A 20718-nucleotide genomic window follows, 5' to 3' on the forward strand; every position below is an offset into this window, starting at 1 on the left:
GCTTGGCTTTTTATTTGAAATGCCTGCAATGAGAAAAAACAGGAACCTTGTAACTTGCGTTTACAGAAGGAGAAGTTCTGCTGGCCTATCACATCAGGGAGAGATTTTAAAATGAGAAGAAAAAGAGCCGCCAAAAAAAAAAAAATGCAATTTCCCTTTTAACAGTTATTTCCAAATACGGGCCTGAGGAGTTATACTCAAGAAAGTGGGGTTCAATTCCAGCTATTTGCTCAGAATGGCAAGATGCCCCCCCCCACTTTACATAAACATCTTCAGTTTATGCCTCCTGCTCTATGCCCTCCAGGCTCCTAGCAAATTTTCCCAGCCTCTGCCTTCAGGGACTAGGCTTAAAAGTTATTGTTTTAAAGCCACATGTTGCCTCTTCTTTTTTAAAATAGGGTAGCTCAGAAGGCAGAGGCTGGATCCACTTCTGGCCGACTAAAGACACACAGGTAACTGCACACATTTATACACTTGTGTATTTAGGAGCCAGGTGATGCTTGCCTCAAGAAGTCTAATCCTTTGGCTCCTCTGAAAGTGGCACTGGGAGGCAGAACTTGTAGGGAGGTAGTTCAACTGATATCCATATAGGACATTTGGAGAAAGAGACAGACTGGGGATGTGTGCACAGAGAGGACACAGAAAGAAGGCACCCATCTCCAAGCCAAGGACAGAGGTCCCAGAAAAAAATTGCCAACACCCTGATCAGAACTTTGGGGGCAAATTTCTGTTGTTTTAAGCATTTGTTCCCATTGCAACTGTTTGTCATGATGGTCCTAGAAATCTTTGTCTCTGTGTCTCTGTGTCTCTGTGTCTCTGTGTCTCCGTGTCTCTCTGTTTCTCTCTGTTTCTCTCTCTCTCTCTCTCTCTCTCTCTCTCTCTCTCTCTCTCTCTCTCTCTCTCTCTGTGTGTGTGTTTAATATTGGAATAAGTTGTACAAGGCAAAGCCTTCTCCCCGGTTTATGATAGAAGTGTTGAGTGCAGAGTTCAAGAACCCAGTAGAAGCCGTTTGTCTACACTGTGAAACATCTCACCTTTCCCTCTGCCACTCTCAGGGGTGTGGTGCTCAACCTGTGGTGGGCATCTTCACTCCACCCAGAGCCCATGGGGATGCAGGTCATTCTCCCTACAGTGAAGAACATCACACTTTTCAGAAGCTGAACAGACGTCACCTTGCTAGGATGGAGACATGCCTGTCAACAGCAGCCAATGACTTGGAAAACTAGACCTGACCAACACTCCTGGTGTCAGAGACATGTTCTCCAGCTTCCTCGGGCACCTCACACACTGTGAATATGAAAACCAAATTTCCAGGTATCCCAGATCAGCCCTCGAAACCAGCATAGAAAGCCATTCTTTTCTGGAGTCTGTAAAGTCCGACTCAGAACCTTGTGACTCCATCCTCGAGATTTTTGTATCCTGAAAATAACCTTCTGAGTTGCTCTCACCCATCAACTCCCTTCACACCCGTGGCTGGCTGCATTTTATTTAATATCTCTGCCATCTACTTTAAAGTTTATTATCTTTGGTGGATGGGAGGCAGTGTGAGGAAGCAGAATTTACAATCCAGCTGCCTCAGCTTTGAAAAGCGCTGACCTACAGTCTTGTACCAGCACACCATCATCTGGAGAATGCTAAAACATGCATCAGGGATGGTGGCTAGAAAGGGATGGAGGCTAGAAAGGGATGGAGGCTAGAAAGATGGTTCAGGAGGGAAGGGCCCTTGCTACCAAGCCTGGCAATTTCTACTGGATCCTTGGAACCCTTGTGGCTGAAGAAAATCAACTTCTGCAAGTTACCCTCTGACTGCTACATGTGTTCTCAGCCTATGCATGCCCATGCCTGTGTGTGTGTGCACATACATGTACACATTAATAATTTAAAAAAAAAAACCAACATGTACACGGTGCATGCTATGAGAAACACTGTATCAGTGACTCACTAAGATGGTTCAAAACAAAGCTGAGTAGCTATGGTGGAGGAAGAAACGAGTTTTTCAACTTGTTTGCAGTGTTTTTCAATGCTGGTTTGGTGGCTTATGGGCAAATGTGACAATGATGTACAGTCATTTTTTGTTACAGAGCCCCTACCACTGGACAACAACCACCTGGAGACTCAGTGTATGAAGACAGCACCAGTATCTGTTTTGTCAGGATGACTCCTGAGTCATCCTGGCAGGGACTCTGTTTTACTTGGTTTGCTCAAATTTGAGTCTTTCAGATGAAACTCCAGGATGAGCTGACCTGCATCTAGGAGCTGGTACAGGCACTGTGCAGGGGTACCTGACCTCTCACACTTCTGAAGGAGAAACTGGTGTCCTCATGTCTGGGAGCTTCCTCAAAGATAACAAAAATAAAAGCTGGGGGGGGGGGGGATAGCACTAGAAGCCTGGGCTGCAGGTCTGCCCAACATTCATGTGGCTACATTCTCCAAGTCATGAGACCAAGTGGCTTCAAGGACAGTGGAAGTAGACCCTGTCTCTTGATAGGAGCAGCTGCAAAGAGTAGTGACCACATCCAATCAACCACAGGATTGCAGCAGAATCGGCCGCGCTATGTTCTCATTTTATGAGCAAAACACAAAGAGGTTAGGGGATGGAGTTGGGGAAGTAGAGCCTCCTACATGGTGAGAGAAACTGAAACCTTTATCTTTTCCAATAAGAATTATGACCTGCCACTCAGTAGGCTGCCCACCGTCCATGGTTGCAGCAGGAAAGAATCCAGGCACAAAAGTGCTGGATCAGTTTCCCCAGAAAACCTTTTCCAAGTCATGGCTGTCGGGCCTGTCTGCCTACTGGAGTTCTTTGTACAGTTTGAGCTACCGTGTAGCCTGGTGGCAGATCACTTGTCTAGCACAGGCATGTTTCATCCCTGACACCATAAGAAATACTGATGTCCCAGCCATCATTATAAATTCTGACTTTGTTCCTGAAAGACTGGTGTTTGTGTGTGTGTGTGTGTGTGTGTGTGTGTGTGTGTGTGTGTGTGTTACCAATGCTTCTAAAACCCAGCAAGAAAGCTCGGGAAGGAATGGCGTCTAAACTGCCTTCAATCCCTTGGCAAGAGAAAGCCAACTAACACCCTATCTACCAGCTGTCTGGTCACGTGTACACAATACCTGTGAGGGGGAAAAAACCTAATGTGATATGCACAGCTTTCTCGTGGATGAAGGAAGCTTGCCTTCTAGTGTCTGGAAAACATAGAGTGCCATTTATGGAGAGCTAAGTGCTGAATAGCTGCATGGGACACACAGGTGACTCAGGCTCAGAACACACTGGCACAACCACAATTCATTCGGTTTTCTTAACCCAGGGCAACAAGGAGTGACTCAGCAATGGCGGAATAGCCTATTTATTTGAGGTAGGGAGAAATAAAGTCAATGGCGTCTGTTTAGGTAGATCTTGGACTTTAAGTGTGTGAGTCACCTAGCAAATGTCCTGGTGATAGTTCTCAACAGAGAAGCTTGAAGGGTGCCTTTGGAACAACCCCCATTCATTTATCTGGGAACACGTAGTTGAGCACATCACCGAGGAACAGAAATAAGCCCGAATGCACAATCAGAGCAGAATTCCTTCTTCTGCCAGGAACCTGTCTCTTTGTCATTCTGGAATGTGAGCTTTTGTGAACTGCACTTGGGACTCTGGGGACTCGGGTCCCTCGGTCCAAATGAGCTCCTCCATCTTGATAGCCTGCAGTCTAATTTGGGAAACAGGTTGTACATGTTAAACTAGCAATGAATGGAGGGAACCAAACAAGGGAACTACTTAACTCCCCAATACACTAACAAAACGCACCAGAATAGTCTGTCAAGTATGGCTCTGAATAGGTAGCTGCAGGTGACTCTCTGTGACATGCACACTCTCAGGCTTACCCCAAGCCTGCTAAAATAAGAGCTATGGGATGAGGCCCCTGTCAGAGTTTCATGGAACCCTTCACCCGGGAGGTCGTCATACACACTCCACTCTGAACAGCACTGCACAACATTTGAAAAATGGCTGCCCTCTGAGACTCATCAGAGCCTGCACACATGACACAGCTTGGTGAAATGGCATCTGTAGGCCTGTGGGCCTGGAGAGACAACGGCTCTGTCTGTAAAGTGCTTGCTTACTCCACAAGCGTGAGAACTTTTGAGTTTAGATCCGTAGCATCCATATGAAAAGCTAAGCAAAATAGCATGCGCCTATAATCCACTGGAAATGTGGAGATAGGAGCCCCCACCCCTACTCCAGGGGCTTACTGGGCAGCCACTGTAGCCAAATATACCAGATTTAGAGAGAAAGAAAGAGAGAGAGAGAGAGAGAGAGAGAGAGAGAGAGAGAGAGAGAGAGAGAGAGAGGAGAAAGAGAGGGAGGAGACAGGAGGTGGGGAGAGGCAGGGGAGAGCACATGTCTCAAAACAGTAAGGTGAGGAGCAATTATAGGTTGACCTCTGGCCTACATGTGACTCCAGCAAATGTGTGTGTGCACGAATGCTTGTGACACACACACACACACACACACAACTTTAAAAAAACAAAAGATATTTGCCTACGGTTTCCCAGTCAGCATCTGAAAATTAAAGGAGAAAAGTGAGTCTACAGTGTCGAATGACTTCAAGAGTTTCCTGTGCAATTTTATGGACCAAGGGCAGAGGTCAGCCTCCGATTCTTGTTTATGTGGCAAGAACCCAGGAGTAGTGGACTAACTAACTAACCCCAAAGATCACAGCTGGGACCTGTTCTCTGCCATTTCAGGAGGACCCTGGCGGGATCGGACTGAGCAGTTAAGTGTGTGGCTGACTCCCACGGACAGTCCCCATGTGCCTCCTCCCTGGGCTCATCAATCTGCTTCCCTCTTGGGGGCTATCACGTCAAGCTGATCATTGCCAGGCTGTCTTCTTGTGGGAGACCCTCACCAGCCCCGACTCCCTGCACAGCAATGCTTAGGGGCCGACTGTAGCCCCCACTGCCTGCATCTACAACCAGAGCTTGCTAAAAGCTTCCCAAGTAAGACTGAGAACTTGAGGAAAAGGACCATATGTTCAAAATGAAACATTTTAAAAACTTTAAAGAGGAGGCTGGGCACAGTGGTGCACCCTGTGAGTCCCAACACTCGGGAGGCAGAGGCAGTTGGATCTCTGTGAATTTGAGGTCAGCCTGGACTACATAGTATGTAGCAAGACCCTGTCCCCCACAAAAAACTAACTAACTAACTAATTAGACCTTTAAATAGTAAGATAAAACCTCTGGGTGTCCTATCTACACACACACACACACACACACACACACACACACACACACGACAAAAGAATTAAGTGCTAAGAATAAAAAACAAAACAAAGCCTCAATCAAACTAGACTACAGTAAACATCTTCAAAAGACGGAGACTAACCAAACTTGTTTCCACAGTTTCTACATTTCTCATTCAGACTTTTACTAGTGACTTTTTGTAACCTTTCTGCTATTATGGTCTCTTTGCTCAATCTGTCAGGTCAATATGGACTCAGAAATTTTTAAAGTGGGGGGAAAGAGGGAGAGACTCTTGGATTCTTCAAGTGATGTATGCTGTGAAGCCCTGCCAGTGGCACGGGGGACGCCTGAAACACCCACAACTCAGATTCTAATCACCCTGTTTGCAGGATGTTTTATGTCTAATTCTTCATTTGAATCCTGATAGCTGAGAAAGGCAATTTTAAAAGATCACTTTGTCCTAACCTTTCTTGGATTTCAAGCCAGCTTTCTGAAGGCATGGAGTTCTTCAAGTATTATTTTGTATCGGGGCCATTTTACATTCTGACACAAAGACAAATGGATTGTACAAATATCTGAGGTGGGAATCTAAGCCGTATGTGCTGGCCACTGAAGAAACATGGACGTTCATTAGCACAAGGGAAGATTCCACACGACCCAGTGATGCTGTGCATTCTTTGAGGGATGCTGGCATCCCAGCAAACCTCAGAGAAGTTTAGGCAATCCTTGTTCAATAAAAGAGTTAAAATTTGGATAGAGGGCAAACTTTTTCCAATCGAGAGAGAGAGAGAGAGAGAGAGAGAGAGAGAGAGAGAGAGAGAGAGAGAGAGAGAGCTGTGAACTTTATTTATTCTGGCCCAGATAGGCTCTTACTCTGAGCCTCAGGGGTGGTTAAACACCTTTCTCCTGTAGTTTACTGCCTGCCTATCAACTGTCTTATGTTGTAGAAATATTTAATCTCACTCAGGGGCTTCTATCTCACCTTTGACTATTCATTCCCAGATAAAAGACACACATGACCTTTAATTTATAATAAGCCTTTATCAGCACTAAAGCTGGACAGATATCTTACCCTCTGCACTATTAGAATCTACTATCCTATTGATAACCCTGAGTTATTACTTACTATCTTCCATCCGGGCCACTCTTGATTCCAATTGGCTTGTTCTCATGGCCCATGCATGATTTTAAGATTTTTACCCCATGGCGTCTTCTCTTCTGACTGAGATTAAATATTTCTACAACAGTCCTCAGTTCTTTCTTAGGGGTAAAGCAGATAAGAAGTCACCGTATTTAGAAACAAAAAGAAAACCTTGGGAGGCCAGGATATTGTGCAGCATCCTGAATCCCAAGTTATCACTGGAAGGTAACAGCCAAGACCCAGTCTGGCTTCAGGGCCCATAAGGCTAACCAGACTGTGGTTGCTTTCCTATCTCAGACCCTAATTCTAAGTCTTAATTCCCAGGGCCTCTTCTGTGTCATCTGAGGAGGATGTCCCTAGGACAGTGGGAAATCTGAACTTGCCATGACTTTATCAACTGAGCCATCTGTCCAGCCCTGCAGTTTTTAATCTTGAGAAATTCGCAGTGAGGTTTCCATGCTCTCATTTCTTCAAACAGTCTTTGTAGAAAAACAGTGACATGCAATGCGACTCCTGTAAAACCCGAGTCTGGAAATGTAAAAGGATCAAGTGGCCACGGTTACCTGCTCTCTAGAGACTCTGTTCAAGGGGGAAGAGCCTGGAAGAGTCTCTTGGAAGAGAAGATGGAATTTCAGCTAGGTTCAAGGCCAAAATAGGATTTCTAGCAGGTAGACGTCAGGATGAGCCTACCATCAGTTTATCAGATGCAGAGAACTGGAGGGTGATTTTAGTGGATGGCAGTAGGCTGACAGCTCATGACAGGGGTCAGAAGAACGTATAGGAAAGGATGCCTTCCCCTTTACAATCATTCAGAACTTGAATTTTCAAGAAGATTGGCCTTTGTGTCAATCCGTAGGTGGCCAGGTATTGGGGTGGTGTGATGGTTTGTGTATGGTTGGCCCACTACTTGGAGGTGTGGCCTTGTTTGAGTAGCTGTGGCCTTGTTGGAGTAGGTGTGGCACTGTGGGAGTGGGTTTTAAGACCCTTATCCTAGCTGCCTGGAAGTCAGTCTTTTCCTAGCAGCCTTCAGATGAAGATGTAGAACTCTCAGCTCCTCCTGCACCATGCCTGCCTGGATGCTGCCATGTTCCTGCCTTGATGATAATGGACTAAACCTCTGAATCTGTAAGCCAGCCCCATTAAATATTGTCATTTATAAGACTTGCCTTGGTCATGGTGTCTGTTCGCAGCAGTAAAGCCCTAAGACAGGTGGTGCTGAATTCTTGAAGGAAACCATGAACTCTTTGGGGAAGCAGGAATTTGTGCAGAGAACTGTTGATGGGAATGGGAATGAGGTTGAGGGATACAGGGAGCTGCCCCTAGGTCAGTGGTTCTCAATCTTCCCAATGCTGTGACCCTTTCATACGGTTCCACATGTTGTGGTGAACCCCCAGCCATAAAGTTATTTTTGTTGCGCCTTTATAACTGTAACTTGGCTACTGCTTTGAATTGTAATGTAAATGTCTGGTATGCAGGAGATCTGGTGTGACCCCTGTGGAAGAGTCATTTGCCACCACTCCCCAAGGGGTCACGACCCACAGGTTGAGAACCAGTACCCTGAGAGGCTGCTTCCCAGCTAGGCAGGACAAAGAGTTCATGGTAAATGATTTGCAAGGTCTTGTGCACCAACAGGCAAAACAGAAGTGGTCACTGAGACTGGAAGTTGGAAAAGGAACAAAGGTACTTCCCCACAACACACAGACACACCACAGTTGTGTGAGGCGTGACCCCTACGGCAGAGCCTCCTGTCCTCATAGACTGGCCACAGTGAGAGCCGAGCCGGGAGTGGTGAAGATTGCTGGTTAGAGCCAGGAACCAGGTGGCGAGAGTCCTGGAATTGGAAGTGTGGTTACAAGTTTGGTTCTCGGGGAGGTCTCTTCAACCTGACCCTGCAAAAGCCACTTGGTTTCCTTCCCATCGACTGAAGACGAAGTGTCACACAGGAGGATACAAGCTTGTTCTTCGAAGAAATGGGCTAGAGAGAGAAAACGTAAAAGGCAAACAAACAAACATATATCATTTCAGCTTTGAAAAATGTGACCGGGCCACATTTTTAGGGCTCTGGCTGCTCTGGCACAGGACCTGGATTTAGTTCCCGGCATCTACAGGGAGGCTTACAATCATTTGTAACTCTCATTCCAGGGACTCTGATGCCCTCTTTGCAGGCACCAGGTGCACACATACATGGTGCACATACATACACACAGGCAAAACACTCGTCCACATAAAATAAAAATAAATCTTATTTTCAATCTTTAAAAAAAAAAATAAAGACAAGAATATTTCCAAATGTCACACTGTCTTTGCAAATGTTCCTACTGCTATGAAAACTGCCATCAGTGTTATTGTGAGCTCTTCAGAATCAGGGGACAGGCCTGTCTTCCGCAGACAGCTCTATTTCTGCCTCTACTCCTACTGCATGGCATTTGGGAAGAGCCATATCAATAAAAGAACTTTTCAGTGCCACAGCTGGAACATCTGCCAATGATGGCTCTCTTAACAGTCACACAAATGTATCTATTAATTAGGTGTTGACTGTTGGACTCTCCAGGGGTGCCGATATTGATGAATGCCTTTCCTCTGGGTCTGTTATCAACAGTGGGGTTCTATAAAAGCCAACATTCTTTTGCTTTAGAAATGTGAGGTCCCAGGTTACTCTTTTCTGTTGCCATGGTTACTGCTGAATTGGGGGGGGGGGGGGCAGGAGGGGGTTGTAACTCAACATCTCCCTTAGTTACTAAAAGTTGGACATTGTTGGTCCATGGAGAGTTATAGGCACAAATTTGTCAATGTAGGGGTCTGGAGAACGGCTCCATGGATAAGGGTCTACTACTCAAGCATGAGGAGCTGAGTTTAGATCCCTGATACCCATGGAGAAGCCAGCATGGCAGTATGTTTCTATAACCCTAGCTGTGGGCAGAGGATGGACAGGGGGTCAACTGGATAATCAATCTAGACAAATTGGTAGACACTCTATGTCCAGTAAAGAGACACTGTCTCAAAAATAAGACAAACACAGGAAGACATTTAGCTGTGGCCTCCATAAGCACACCTGTGCAGAATCGTGACATTGCATACCACACACACATATCATGTACCCAACACATGCATGCACACCAAATTGTTGATGTAGCTGTTTCTGCAGGTCACCACATCATTGATTGGTCAAATTGTGCTTTATTTATTATTAACAAAAGTGATAATAAATCTGAAGTTTGAGGACTATGTCCTAAATCTGAGTCTCTGCTAGCTAAGTGCTCCTCATGAGGACCCCTGACTTGACAAAGCAGGTATAGGTGGCCTGCCTTCAATCACTAATGAACCACATGAAGGGTTGGTTACCCTGAGGGAAAGCATGGGCCGATTTGGCACTCAGGATCGGAAGGCCCAGCTGGATGACTTGAGCAATTATGACTAGAGGAACTCTAGTTGTCCATCCTGTGACACAAGAAGACATACTTCAGCACAGAGTGCTGAAAACTGTGCAACGAGACTCTTGAGATACAAGTAGGCAGCACATACAAAGGTGTTAGGTATGACTTATCAGGCTCACATTTTAACCTCAGGACCGTATGCAGAGTTGGTGGTAATGCCAAGAATGAGGGCTGGCATCCCGGAGAACAATGTTTACACCAAGGCTCAGAAACCTTTCATCTCAAGAAGAGTTGAGCTGTCTCTTTGGGGGATGCTACAGATGCTGAGTCTAAGAGCTCTACATCTCAGAAGAGAACTCGGAATTAAGATGAAGCATCTTGGAAAGTGGGTTCCATTTTCACATAGCCAAGAAAGAGCCTTCTGCCCGATGAAGAGAGAAGGCTTTCTCCAGAGTAGCAGTGCCCTTGACATTAGAGAAGCCCAAGACCAATCCTGGATTAGGGTGCAGCTCAGAGTCAGAGTGTTCTGAGGGGCATGTTTTAATCTCCAGCACCAAAAACATAACCTCTTAGACAATCCAGTGGAATGCTGCAGAACCAAACATCAAATTATCGGTGGGACATTCAAAGCCATAGTCCTGAGGTGTGATCTCAGTTCATGTCTGCACAGGTCCTGATTTGGTCTCAAAGGAAGAAGAGGAGGTAATGTAACAGAAAACGTGAGATTGGAGGGCAATTTTACATGCAATATAATTTACGGCATCTACACTTCAAACCACTTTGTTCTTTTAAATTTTCCAAAGATGCCACCATATTGACAAACACGTGACACTTTTACTCCACTTTGAAAAGTTGTTGATCCTAAAATAAACACATCCATATCCGTCTGACTGCCTCTGTATTTCACAATCGACTTAGGGCTGTGTGGTTCTCTACATGAGAAATAAACGCATTTCTCAGTGGGCAATTCCCCTAGTTCCAAAGAAACTAATGCAGCTTCCAAGGGTAATTTTCAAAGAGGGGAAGTCATCCCTCCATCTCTGTCCTGGTTTCATAGCAACACCCTGCACCTAGATGTGACAACTAATATCCAGTCCTGGTGGATGGAGAGGATGGTGGGTGAAAGGCAGTCGCAACCCAAACAGGATACTCAAAGCAAGGAGGGGGCCGGCATGACCAATTCAAAAAGAAAATGTTTAAACACAGAATAATAAAATTTTTCATTCTGCACACACCACCTTTGACATTAACCAGAGCCACCTCCTGTGTTCAATATGTTCATGGTTTCCACTCTTAGTAGTTTATAGAAATTTTTACTTTGAAATGGGGGTGGCAATTGGGGCGGGGGGGGGGGCAGGCTCGGAAAGAACCGGCACTGCCCTAAAAGGAATGAGGAAGTGAGAACGGAGCAGTCTCTGGCTGGCTCTGGCTATGTGACAGCCCATGATGTTCTTTCCGGCCCCAGTAATATTCTGAGTTTCCACCTGCCCGCCCCCGCTGTATATAACGCTCAGCACATGAGGCTGAGGGCCTCCAGTGCCTTGTCTCTGTGGGTGGATTCCTAGGGTCAGAGTGTCATGTTGTGTCTCCCGTTTTCCACAGTTCGCCAGAGGTAAAAAGAGCTCTGGCTGGAGACTCTCTCTGGGTAAGTACTGCAGACTAACAGGACAAAACATAGACTGCCTTATGGGTTGAGGGTCTTGGGTCCCTGAAGTCTCGGGGAACCAGTAACACTAAAAACAGCTCTACTGAGAAATGTTGGTCAGCCTTAGAAGGACTCTGAATGCAGAGTGCTCGGTGGCCGTGTGTCAGCTGCAACTTGGGGGGTTAGGGATTCTGTAAATATTATCTTTTGTTTCTGTATACTGTATATAGTGTCCTGGAGATAAATTTCTGTCTTCCTTGGGTTACATCAGAGTGCCGAGCTTTTAATACAGCATGTATGAGCACTCACAGAAGCGAGTCTTAGTTGTTGTAACGTGTGTTCAGGCTTTCCTGATGGGAACTTAGTAACGCACAACAAAGTTTAGCAGTAGTAAAGACGTCTGGCTTAAAGAACTCGGGGATACGTTTCTCAAAGGCTGCTCTTCGTCATAGGTGACATTTAGTAACTAAGACTGATGTTATCTTATTTCATGGAAACGTAGGAATTTTTATAGCATTTGGATAAAATAAGAGGCAAGTGAAAAGTTGTATAAGGTTCCCATGGTGCTTCCTAGTGGAAGCCGGGTTTTAAGTGAAAACTTCCATCCAGTAATCCAGTAGCTTTAAGCTCTTGGTCTTTTTTTTTTTTTCCAAATTGACTTTGAAATTTGAATTTGACTGGACTGGTTATTCTATTTTCTAACTCTTTTCATTTGTGATTTATTGTAGACAGGACCAAAGCCTCGAGGTAGCAAAAATTCTCCTTGGACTGTCAGCCTCGATTCCAATGAAGCTGATAAGCAGCCTCGATGGTGTACGTGAGCCCTTTGTACCTGCTAATTCATCTTGTCCATAGACAAGAGTCGAAGGACCTTCACTGACGTTCCTTTTTCCTCTCTTTTAGTCAAAAACACTTAATGCCAACAACATGGAGACATTAATTGAATGTCAGTCAGAGGTAAGAAAGTAATGTTTTAAACTTTTTATTTGCATTGTAATTAGATAAAAGACTCTGTTGCTCGTTTGGGTTGTGTAATTATCAGTGTAAGATGAACATCAGGTTATAAACTAAACATGCCTATTGAGATCTTCCAAAACAATGTTGATCTGAAAAGATGAAATACAGAATCAGTGCATTTGACTTAATTTTCAGGATGAATAAAAGGCTACATTGCATTTTGTGGAGAAAGATGGGGTGTCCTCGGGTGTCACTATTTTAAATGAAATGTGTGTTTTCAGGGCGATATCAAGGTGCTTCCACTGCTGACATCATGTGAGAGTGAAGACAGCATTTGCCAGCTAATTGGTGAGTTTTGAAAACATACTGATCTCTCCTGCGCGCCTAACTAGTGCTCTCGGTTTGCAAAACCACAGGGCTTTTACTTTACTGAGAATTGGTTTTCTAAGTGTTCTGAGAGACCGCAGAACATTAACCCTTGACTAAGACAGCCAGAGCTGTAAATGGAAGATTCTGTCCATGACCAGTGCCCAGCTCCACACGTGGTTTCCAAGCGGGTTGCCAAGCCTCGGGACTTGTAAGCCTTCAGGATAGAAGCATGCACACACTGGAGAAACAGACACTGCCATGCTCACCCCTTGCTTCCTTCTCTAGTGGAGACGGCACCTAAGCGCCTGTGAGGCAATTGTTGCTGATCTGCAACATCGAAGAATCAGGCACCCTTTCTTACCATCTTTCATAACACATTTCATTACGATATACATCAGATCTGACCACCCCTCCCAAAGTATCAGAATGAGCCTCTCATTCTTGTCTTTCTTCCATTTGCAAAATATGTAAATAGTAGGATACTTGGCAAAGCGCCAAGCCTTGGTGGCAACCTGTTTGGAGAAACTCCTAGTTTCTGAAATAAAGCTGGGTCTGGGTGACGACCCCATTCCCCGGGTGATATAGCGCCCTCTAGCGGTGACTAGGTACTGGGACGGAGGCGAACAGTCAGCCCTACCCAAAATCTTCTAAAAGATCTTCGAGAGGAAGCAAAACACTTCCTCTCTGTAACTTTCACATTCAAAGAAATAAATTAAAATAATATCCATTAATCAGAAACACATTCTCTGTACTCATTAGGAATACATTAAAATGGGTGGTTTTGACCCGCACCGTTGAAACGGCGCTAGTTTTCTGTAGGTAAAAGCTGTGAATGTAAAAACAGGAAAGGTGGGGCCTTTGAGGAACACTGGTGTTGATGTTGAGGGACTGGCTACCCTGGCAACAGTGTGGTTGTTTTGGGGTTGATTTTTCTAGATCACAGTTCATGCCCTTGGCCTTCTGGAGCTTTCAACAGTGGGTCTTGTTGGTTTTTGTTGTTGTTTGTTTTTAACTTTTGTTTTTCAACGCTGCGTGTTATAGGTAGGATGATGTAGCCAACACCATCCATGTTCTAATTTGGATCTTGGCCTGTTATTGACATGGATTTTTCTCTGTATCTTCTTGTTTCCTTGGCTACAGAAGTTAAGAAAAGAAAGAAAGTGCTGTCCTGGCCGTCTCTCATAAGAAAGCTCTCTCCTTCATCCGACTTCTCTGGGTCATTGGAACCAGAACTGAAAGTGTCGCTGTTTGATCAACCTTTGTCAATCATCTGTGGGGAGAATGACTCACTACCCAGACCCATCCAGGTAGGTGTGTGTAAACTCTAAACCTAATTCCCTTTCCTGTGGGACCTGAAAAGTCTGTGGGAATTCTGAACACGCGGGACATCGTCTTTCAAGAAAGCCTCCCCCTACTTAGTTCAGTGCAGGAGAGGAGCTGTCTGCCGGCTGTATCCATCAATATATACTTACTCTGAGTAGTGGGGTCCTCCATCAGTCCTCTGTCTTGTGGATTGGAGAGAGTGGGACATTTGTAACTTCTAAAAACTCATCAGAGAGGGAACAGAAGATGTCTGTGGGGTAAACTAATGTTTCTATGGAAGTATTTGGGAGGAAAGAGAGGGCCCAAAATAATTTTCAAATGTGAAGAATTAATGCTTTCAAATTTTACCTCGTCTGAAAAAAAAAATGAGTAAAAAGGCGTCATTGGTAGCGCTGTCTTCGTTAGCTTGTAAGTCTCTCCTCCTGTAACAGAAGCCTACAGATAGATAGGTTTCCGTGCTTTAACAGCAGCAGTGTGGATATCACCAAATGACCGTTTTTCTGATGTTGTGTCTGCTCCCGCAGGACATCCTCACCATCCTCTGCCTTAAAGGTCCTTCAACTGAAGGAATATTCAGGAAAGCTGCCAGCGAGAAAGCCCGGAAGGAGCTGAAGGAGGAGCTTAATGGTGGGGGCTCGGTGAATCTGAACCAGCTCCCTGTGCACCTCCTGGCTGTGGTCTTCAAGGTGAGCCTGCGGCACTTGCACCAGATGGCCTGTTGAGGGCGCGCTGACAAATTCATCAGGAGACCCGGGCCTGGCACTGCTCCCTGCCAGGCAAAGGCAGCTTGGACTAGGAGTTTAGTTTTTTCTCAATTAAACTTCCCATTATTCATACAAGCGCCTCTGTTTCAACGATCCTGGATTTCAACAGAAAGGGTGGCATGAAATTCTCTCAAAACATTATTTGATTGCCCCATGGCCAAGTCCATTCATAAATCTGGTCTCCCCAGATTTCACCTACCTAAGGACAGTGCATCTTACTATGCTGGTTACTGGTGGGTTCTTAAGAACTCTGTGAATTTGGAAGGGCTCCCTAAAGGAAGTAAATACAGCAATGTGACTTGGATGCACTTTTTTCTCCCTCCAGGACTTCCTCCGAGGAATCCCCCTGAAGCTGCTCTCCTGTGACCTCTTTGAGGACTGGATGGGCGCCCTGGAGAAGCCCAGCGAGGAGGACAGAATCGAGGCCCTGAAGCAGTAAGTTCTCTGGCCCTGCAGGAGGCAAGGCCTCCATCTTCGATCCTTCATAAAACTGTGCATACGCTTCAAGATTCCTTTCTGTCTCACGGAAACTGTGCGGGCCAGGAAACCTGAGTGGAATTGCCCGTCTGCTCCCATCGTGGAAGCCAGAAAAATTCCTGGGTATTTAGAGGAAGCAGTTCTACCCAAACGAGAGAAAACACTTCTTAAAAAGCAGAGCATAAACATCAGTACTCAGAGATCCCAAGATGACAGGGAACCTAAACGCAGGAGTAGTTTTAAAAGGCACAAGATGAGCTCAGACCCCTGAATGCTTTATCACAGGCTAGACAACAAGAGTTATCCTTAATGTCATTAACTGATGTCTCGCCAACCACTGTTCTCTCATAAACTCTTATGACACCACCGAGCAACTTGGAAGAAATTGTTTTGTTCATAAATTTCCATAGCAAACTCCATTCTTATGGTCAATTTTAAAATTTTTTAAAGAAAAAGTTCAAATTCCAATAACTAGCATTTTATAATGGAAGTGTGATCTCTGTATTACTGGAGAATCCCAGAGGTCTTCCACTAATATGCTGGGACTCTTGCCATGACCTCAGAAAGCTTATCAATATGCAATAGTTGTCCCCATGGTTAAGTATTTTCCAGAAATATTTACCAGAAAAAAAGATAGTTTCTGCCCATACCCTTCCCCCCCAGAATAATAAGATTATCACAGTGTTTCTGCTTGCACATAAAAGTCTTTTCTAAAAAAATAACACTAAGAAATGAAAAGGACCCATGTGTTGGATTCACCTCATTTTTTTGAAGTATCAAAATGTAAAGAATCTAATTTAAGAATCTAATTTGTTATCACCAGAGCAATGCCTGGTTATAAACATGCTTTTATAGATTAGTTCTCGCTAAAGATTTCTCAGGATGATATAAAAATAGGTGATCTTCATTTGAAAATTATCTAAAGCGCTGTGAGGAAGCCAGTCTCATAGGGCTTGACACACAAAGAATTCTGACACAGTTATTTAGTGAAGTAACAAAATTGTTTTCAAAATGTAACGCAGACTGTGACAGTTAGTGGGCTCTGATTCACAAAACAACATTCCTGTACGTGATCAAGACGGGCACTATTGGAGCCCTGCTACAACCACAGGGAGTCCCTGAATGAGCATTTCACAATGTTTCTTGTGAAAATGCACCTTCCTTGTTTTAAAGGAAGTCTGGTTTGGGTGGAACCTTCCGAGAGGCCATACTCAAACTATGTGAAAATCATTGTCCCTCAACTTTATTCCAGGGTTGCTGACCGCCTCCCCCGGCCCAACCTCCTTCTGCTCAGGCACTTGGTGTACGTGCTCCATCTCATCAGCAAGAATGCGGAGGTCAACAAGATGGACTCCAGCAACCTAGCCATCTGCATCGGACCCAACATGCTCACCCTGAAGAATGACCAGAGCCTGTCCTTCCAGGCCCAGAGGGACCTGAACAATAAGGTATGTCCTGCCTCTGTATGAGAAACTCCCTGGTCACGAGCCTACTCTCTGTAAAGGCCAAGCACTGAAATGCTTGTGGTTTGAGTTTCTCAAATGACTCAGGGACCACAGTGGAGGTCTGAACTGCAGGATGTGTTTGTCCTGGTTCCACCCTCATAGAAACCTGCATTTGCTGAAGCACAAAATATATGCATCCTCTGTTGTCCTGGGAGACAGATCAGAGAAACAGACACAACACTACCCCCACAGCTGGAAAAAGACACTTTGTTCTTTTTATTCTGTGTATCACATTCTGCCTGTTCAGCTAGGAATCTGGACAAGTACTTCCTTAAATGAAATTGTAGTTACTTCAAAGTTTTTTTTTTTTAATTCTGAAAAAAAAAAATGCATGCCTCAAAAATATAATAATAAAAATAAAGTGTATTTATTATTCCAGTGTGCTTTCCAGGCACATGAAAGTATCTAGTCTTAATTCTGCCACTTCCTGAATAGTTGACCCCAATATGTCCTCATCCTTTGCTACCTGTTTTATGAATGCACTTAAGCTGACAAACTGAATATTTTCTCTTTTCTTACAGGTTAAGATCTTGGTGGAATTCCTCATTGACAACTGCTTTGAAATATTTGGGGAGAACATTCCGACACATTCCCGCATCACTTCTGACGACTCCCTGGAACACACTGACAGTTCAGGTACGGAACATTCTGTCACTTGAGTGTGGTTCTGGGGAGAAGTTCGTGCCGGCCGTAGGTGCTCCGTGCAGCAATGCAACGCATCCCTGGTATTAGGAGCAGGATTCACCTTCACAAGTCGGAAATCTGTAAGGAAGTCACTAACCACAGAGATTAACACACACACACACACACACACACACACACACACACACGCGCGCGCGCGCGCACGCACACACGCACGCACATACACCAGACACAGCCCACTTTCTGTAACACTCTGGAATTTTCCCCTTCCCATTCTGAGTCATGGATAACTCTAGACTCTACTAAGTCAACTTCAGCTATGGGTTGGAGTAAGGAAATTCCAGCTCTGCAATGGAATGTGAGTCCATCAAAATGGACACGGATCCTGTACAAGCTCTACCTGAAGGACCAATGTTAGATCAGTAGAACTTAGGGAAGATTACCATTGTCAGCTTCCTTTCCTCAATCTCTTTTGCGTCCTTCTCCATTTTATTTTTCCGTTTCCTTACCATTTAAAGACCATTTTAGACGGAAGTCAAATTGAGCCCCAATACACTTCCACCAAAGCACCACAGGTATAAATAGGGTGGCCTGCAATAAATAAGTTTGCTAAGAGAGCCTGGACAGAATGTTCAACTCTCCCTTAACTTTCCCCAGACGTGTCGACTCTGCAGAATGATTCAGCCTATGACAGCAATGACCCAGATGTGGAGTCCACGAGTGGTGTTGCCTCTCCCAGCAGGCAGCTGGAGGGTCCCACTACCACGGTGGCTGGTCTGGATACCCGGGGCAACCGGGACACCTGTGCATCAAGCTCAGAATCCAGTGTTAGCATGGTAGCCAGGCTGAAAAGCTCCATTGGCCAGCAAGACAGGCGGTTCTCTGAACCCAACATGTCACCCTCACGAGAGTGCCTCATGGGCCCAATAACCAAGCAAAAGCTAACAAGGAGTGAGGACAGCTTCGCTCTGCCCCAGGAAGCCTCCTCCTGTTCAGAAGGTGATGAAGCTGAAGATCCCTTTACAGAGGAAGTCTTCCCAGCAGTTGAAGGCAAACCCAAGAGACAAGTAGATTTGAAGGTAAAGAATTTGACCCAAGTTTTAGCATCTCCACAGGGACCTGTACCCAAAGCTTTCTCCAGCTTCCCCCCAAGCGAATCTTTGGACAGCTCACCTGTGCCTTCTCCATCCTGTCCCAAGAGAAATTTCTTCACCAGACACCAGAGTTTCACAACCAAGACAGACAAGACCAAACCCCAGAGGGAAATTAGAAAGCACTCCATGTCGTTTTCCTTTGCGTCTCACAAGAAAGTGCTGCCCCGGACCTCCAGCACTGGGTCTGAGAAATCCAAAGACTTTTCTAGAGACCAACTCCAGAAGGACTTGAGGAAAGAGAGCCAGCTTGCTGGCAGAATCATCCAGGAAAATGAGTCAGATATCCAAAGCCAAACAACTCTGGGCTTCAGCTTGTCTGGAACCTGGGCCCTGTCAGTCGATAACATGGTCCAGTTGATAGATGTGAGGAAGCCAGGAAGCCCACCGTCTTATGAAGAGGCCATTTATTACCAGACAGCAGGACTCACAGCCTACGGTGGCCAGACAGTTGGGAGTATGAGGGCAAGAATGTTCGAGCAGAGAACAGCAGTGCCTCCTGTGCCTTCTTACCATGGAAATGACCTCAGTGAAGGGACACCTGGTGGACACAGATTGTCTTCTGTAACTGAGCACTGGACACAGAGTCAGACTGTCCATGTCTCTGTAGAAACTCAGGGGAGATCTGAACTGCACCGATTGAGGACAATGTCCGAGTCCATGCAAAAGGCTAAGCTAGACTGTCTCGGGCCACAACACAGCCACTTGGTCTTTGAGGTCGACCAATTCTGCTGTGCCAAAGAATCCTACATTTAGGAGTGGAAACCTTGTACCATGGCTAACTTGTGTGTGAAGGTACGACTGCAAGAGAACTACCGGTTGACTCTATTTCCCAAAAATGTCAGAGATAAGCTTATTCAGAATGTCGTGTCGAGCTCTCCTCTGTGAGGACAGCTCACACGGTGACGCCAGATCGTGTCTGTGTGTAACCGGGTTTGTGCAATATGTAGTAAATGTATAAAATGTATTATATACAAGGTATCAGATGCAAAGGGTGTCTGCATACATCCGTTAGTGCATGCACTTCTATACTTTCTATATGTTGGGGTTTTTTTGTCCTCAGGCGCTTGTTTCTATTGATTAGAAAAGGAATCTTTACTTGTCTTAATGTTACAGCCAATGTCATGCCTGTGTTCACATTTTCCGTGAGCTGCATGAAGGCGGAAATGTCTGAGCCTCTGATGCGTCTTCTCCTGAGCAGGCTTGTGACAACTAAACAGCATCGTAGAAGGGGACAGACTGAAAGACACTGTACTTGGTGTGTGAGCTGTCAGCCACACTGGGAGAAGGTCTTTTGATGATTATCTAATGGAATGTGGGTGGCGTGGTGGAAACACATTCTGTCAGTATTAGCTCAGGCAGAGCGCTTTAAGCCTCTGCAGCTCAGTGATGTCTTGTGCCGCTGTGTGAAGGTAAGCAATGCTGTATGCACTGGGGAATCTTGTATAAGACTTCGGTGCAGTTTATTTATCATTCACAATAAACTGCCCTCCTCCTTTAAACAGTTCATTACTTGCTGGTGTTATATCCTTTGCCTCAAACAAAAATCCACCAAGGGCATCATCCACACACTGGTCCATTCAACCAGTGTCTGTTCACTATACAGTCACTGTAGGCCAACACATACCTCGGGGAGCTAATGTCCAGGAGATGTAGTCTCTGTTCTCTGGGGATTTGAGCCACTTTTTTTCAGCCAGCAGTCATTCAGGGGACAGGAAAAAAAAAAAAAAAAAACTACAGAACACAGGATACTCTGGCACATGCAATGCTTCCATTGGAGTGAAGTAGACTTTCCAATGTGTTTACACACCTCGCCTTTGTGATGTTCAATTTCCTTTATTATTAGCAAGCATAGGAGAAATGTTTGTGATATTAGAATTGTACTACTCAACGGCCAATATGTTGAAATATTTTAAAGTACAGGGCTCCAACCTTCCTAATTATATCTATTCCTATTAGATAGGAATTAATTAGGAATATTACAATATTCCTAATTATAATTATATTTTTATAAAATACTGTGTACACTCATGATTCTGGTATCTCACTACCAGGTTAAAAAAAAAAATACCTGATTCTTCCTCAGAAATGATTTACTGAACATTTGCTTAGCCAAGTTGTAAATTGGGTTGCCCAAGCATCAT

At 45.0% G+C, this 20718-nt stretch overlaps 1 protein-coding gene across 1 annotated transcript; it reads left to right on the forward strand.

The window, feature by feature from the left end:
* Positions 1–11229: 11229 nt before the first annotated feature.
* Tagap (T cell activation RhoGTPase activating protein) lies at positions 11230–20074 on the forward strand. Its single transcript, XM_076926679.1, has 10 exons — positions 11230–11386; positions 12115–12199; positions 12290–12343; positions 12625–12691; positions 13853–14019; positions 14560–14721; positions 15125–15234; positions 16529–16724; positions 17303–17417; positions 18081–20074. Exons 2-10 carry the CDS (start codon positions 12173–12175, stop codon positions 19328–19330), a joined length of 2148 nt encoding a protein of 715 aa, XP_076782794.1. The 5' UTR covers positions 11230–11386; positions 12115–12172; the 3' UTR covers positions 19331–20074.
* The last annotated feature ends 644 nt before the right edge of the window (positions 20075–20718 follow it).

The sequence above is a fragment of the Arvicanthis niloticus genome, chromosome 28, assembly GCF_011762505.2.
Source record: "Arvicanthis niloticus isolate mArvNil1 chromosome 28, mArvNil1.pat.X, whole genome shotgun sequence".
In the NCBI taxonomy this organism is placed as follows: domain Eukaryota; kingdom Metazoa; phylum Chordata; class Mammalia; order Rodentia; family Muridae; genus Arvicanthis; species Arvicanthis niloticus.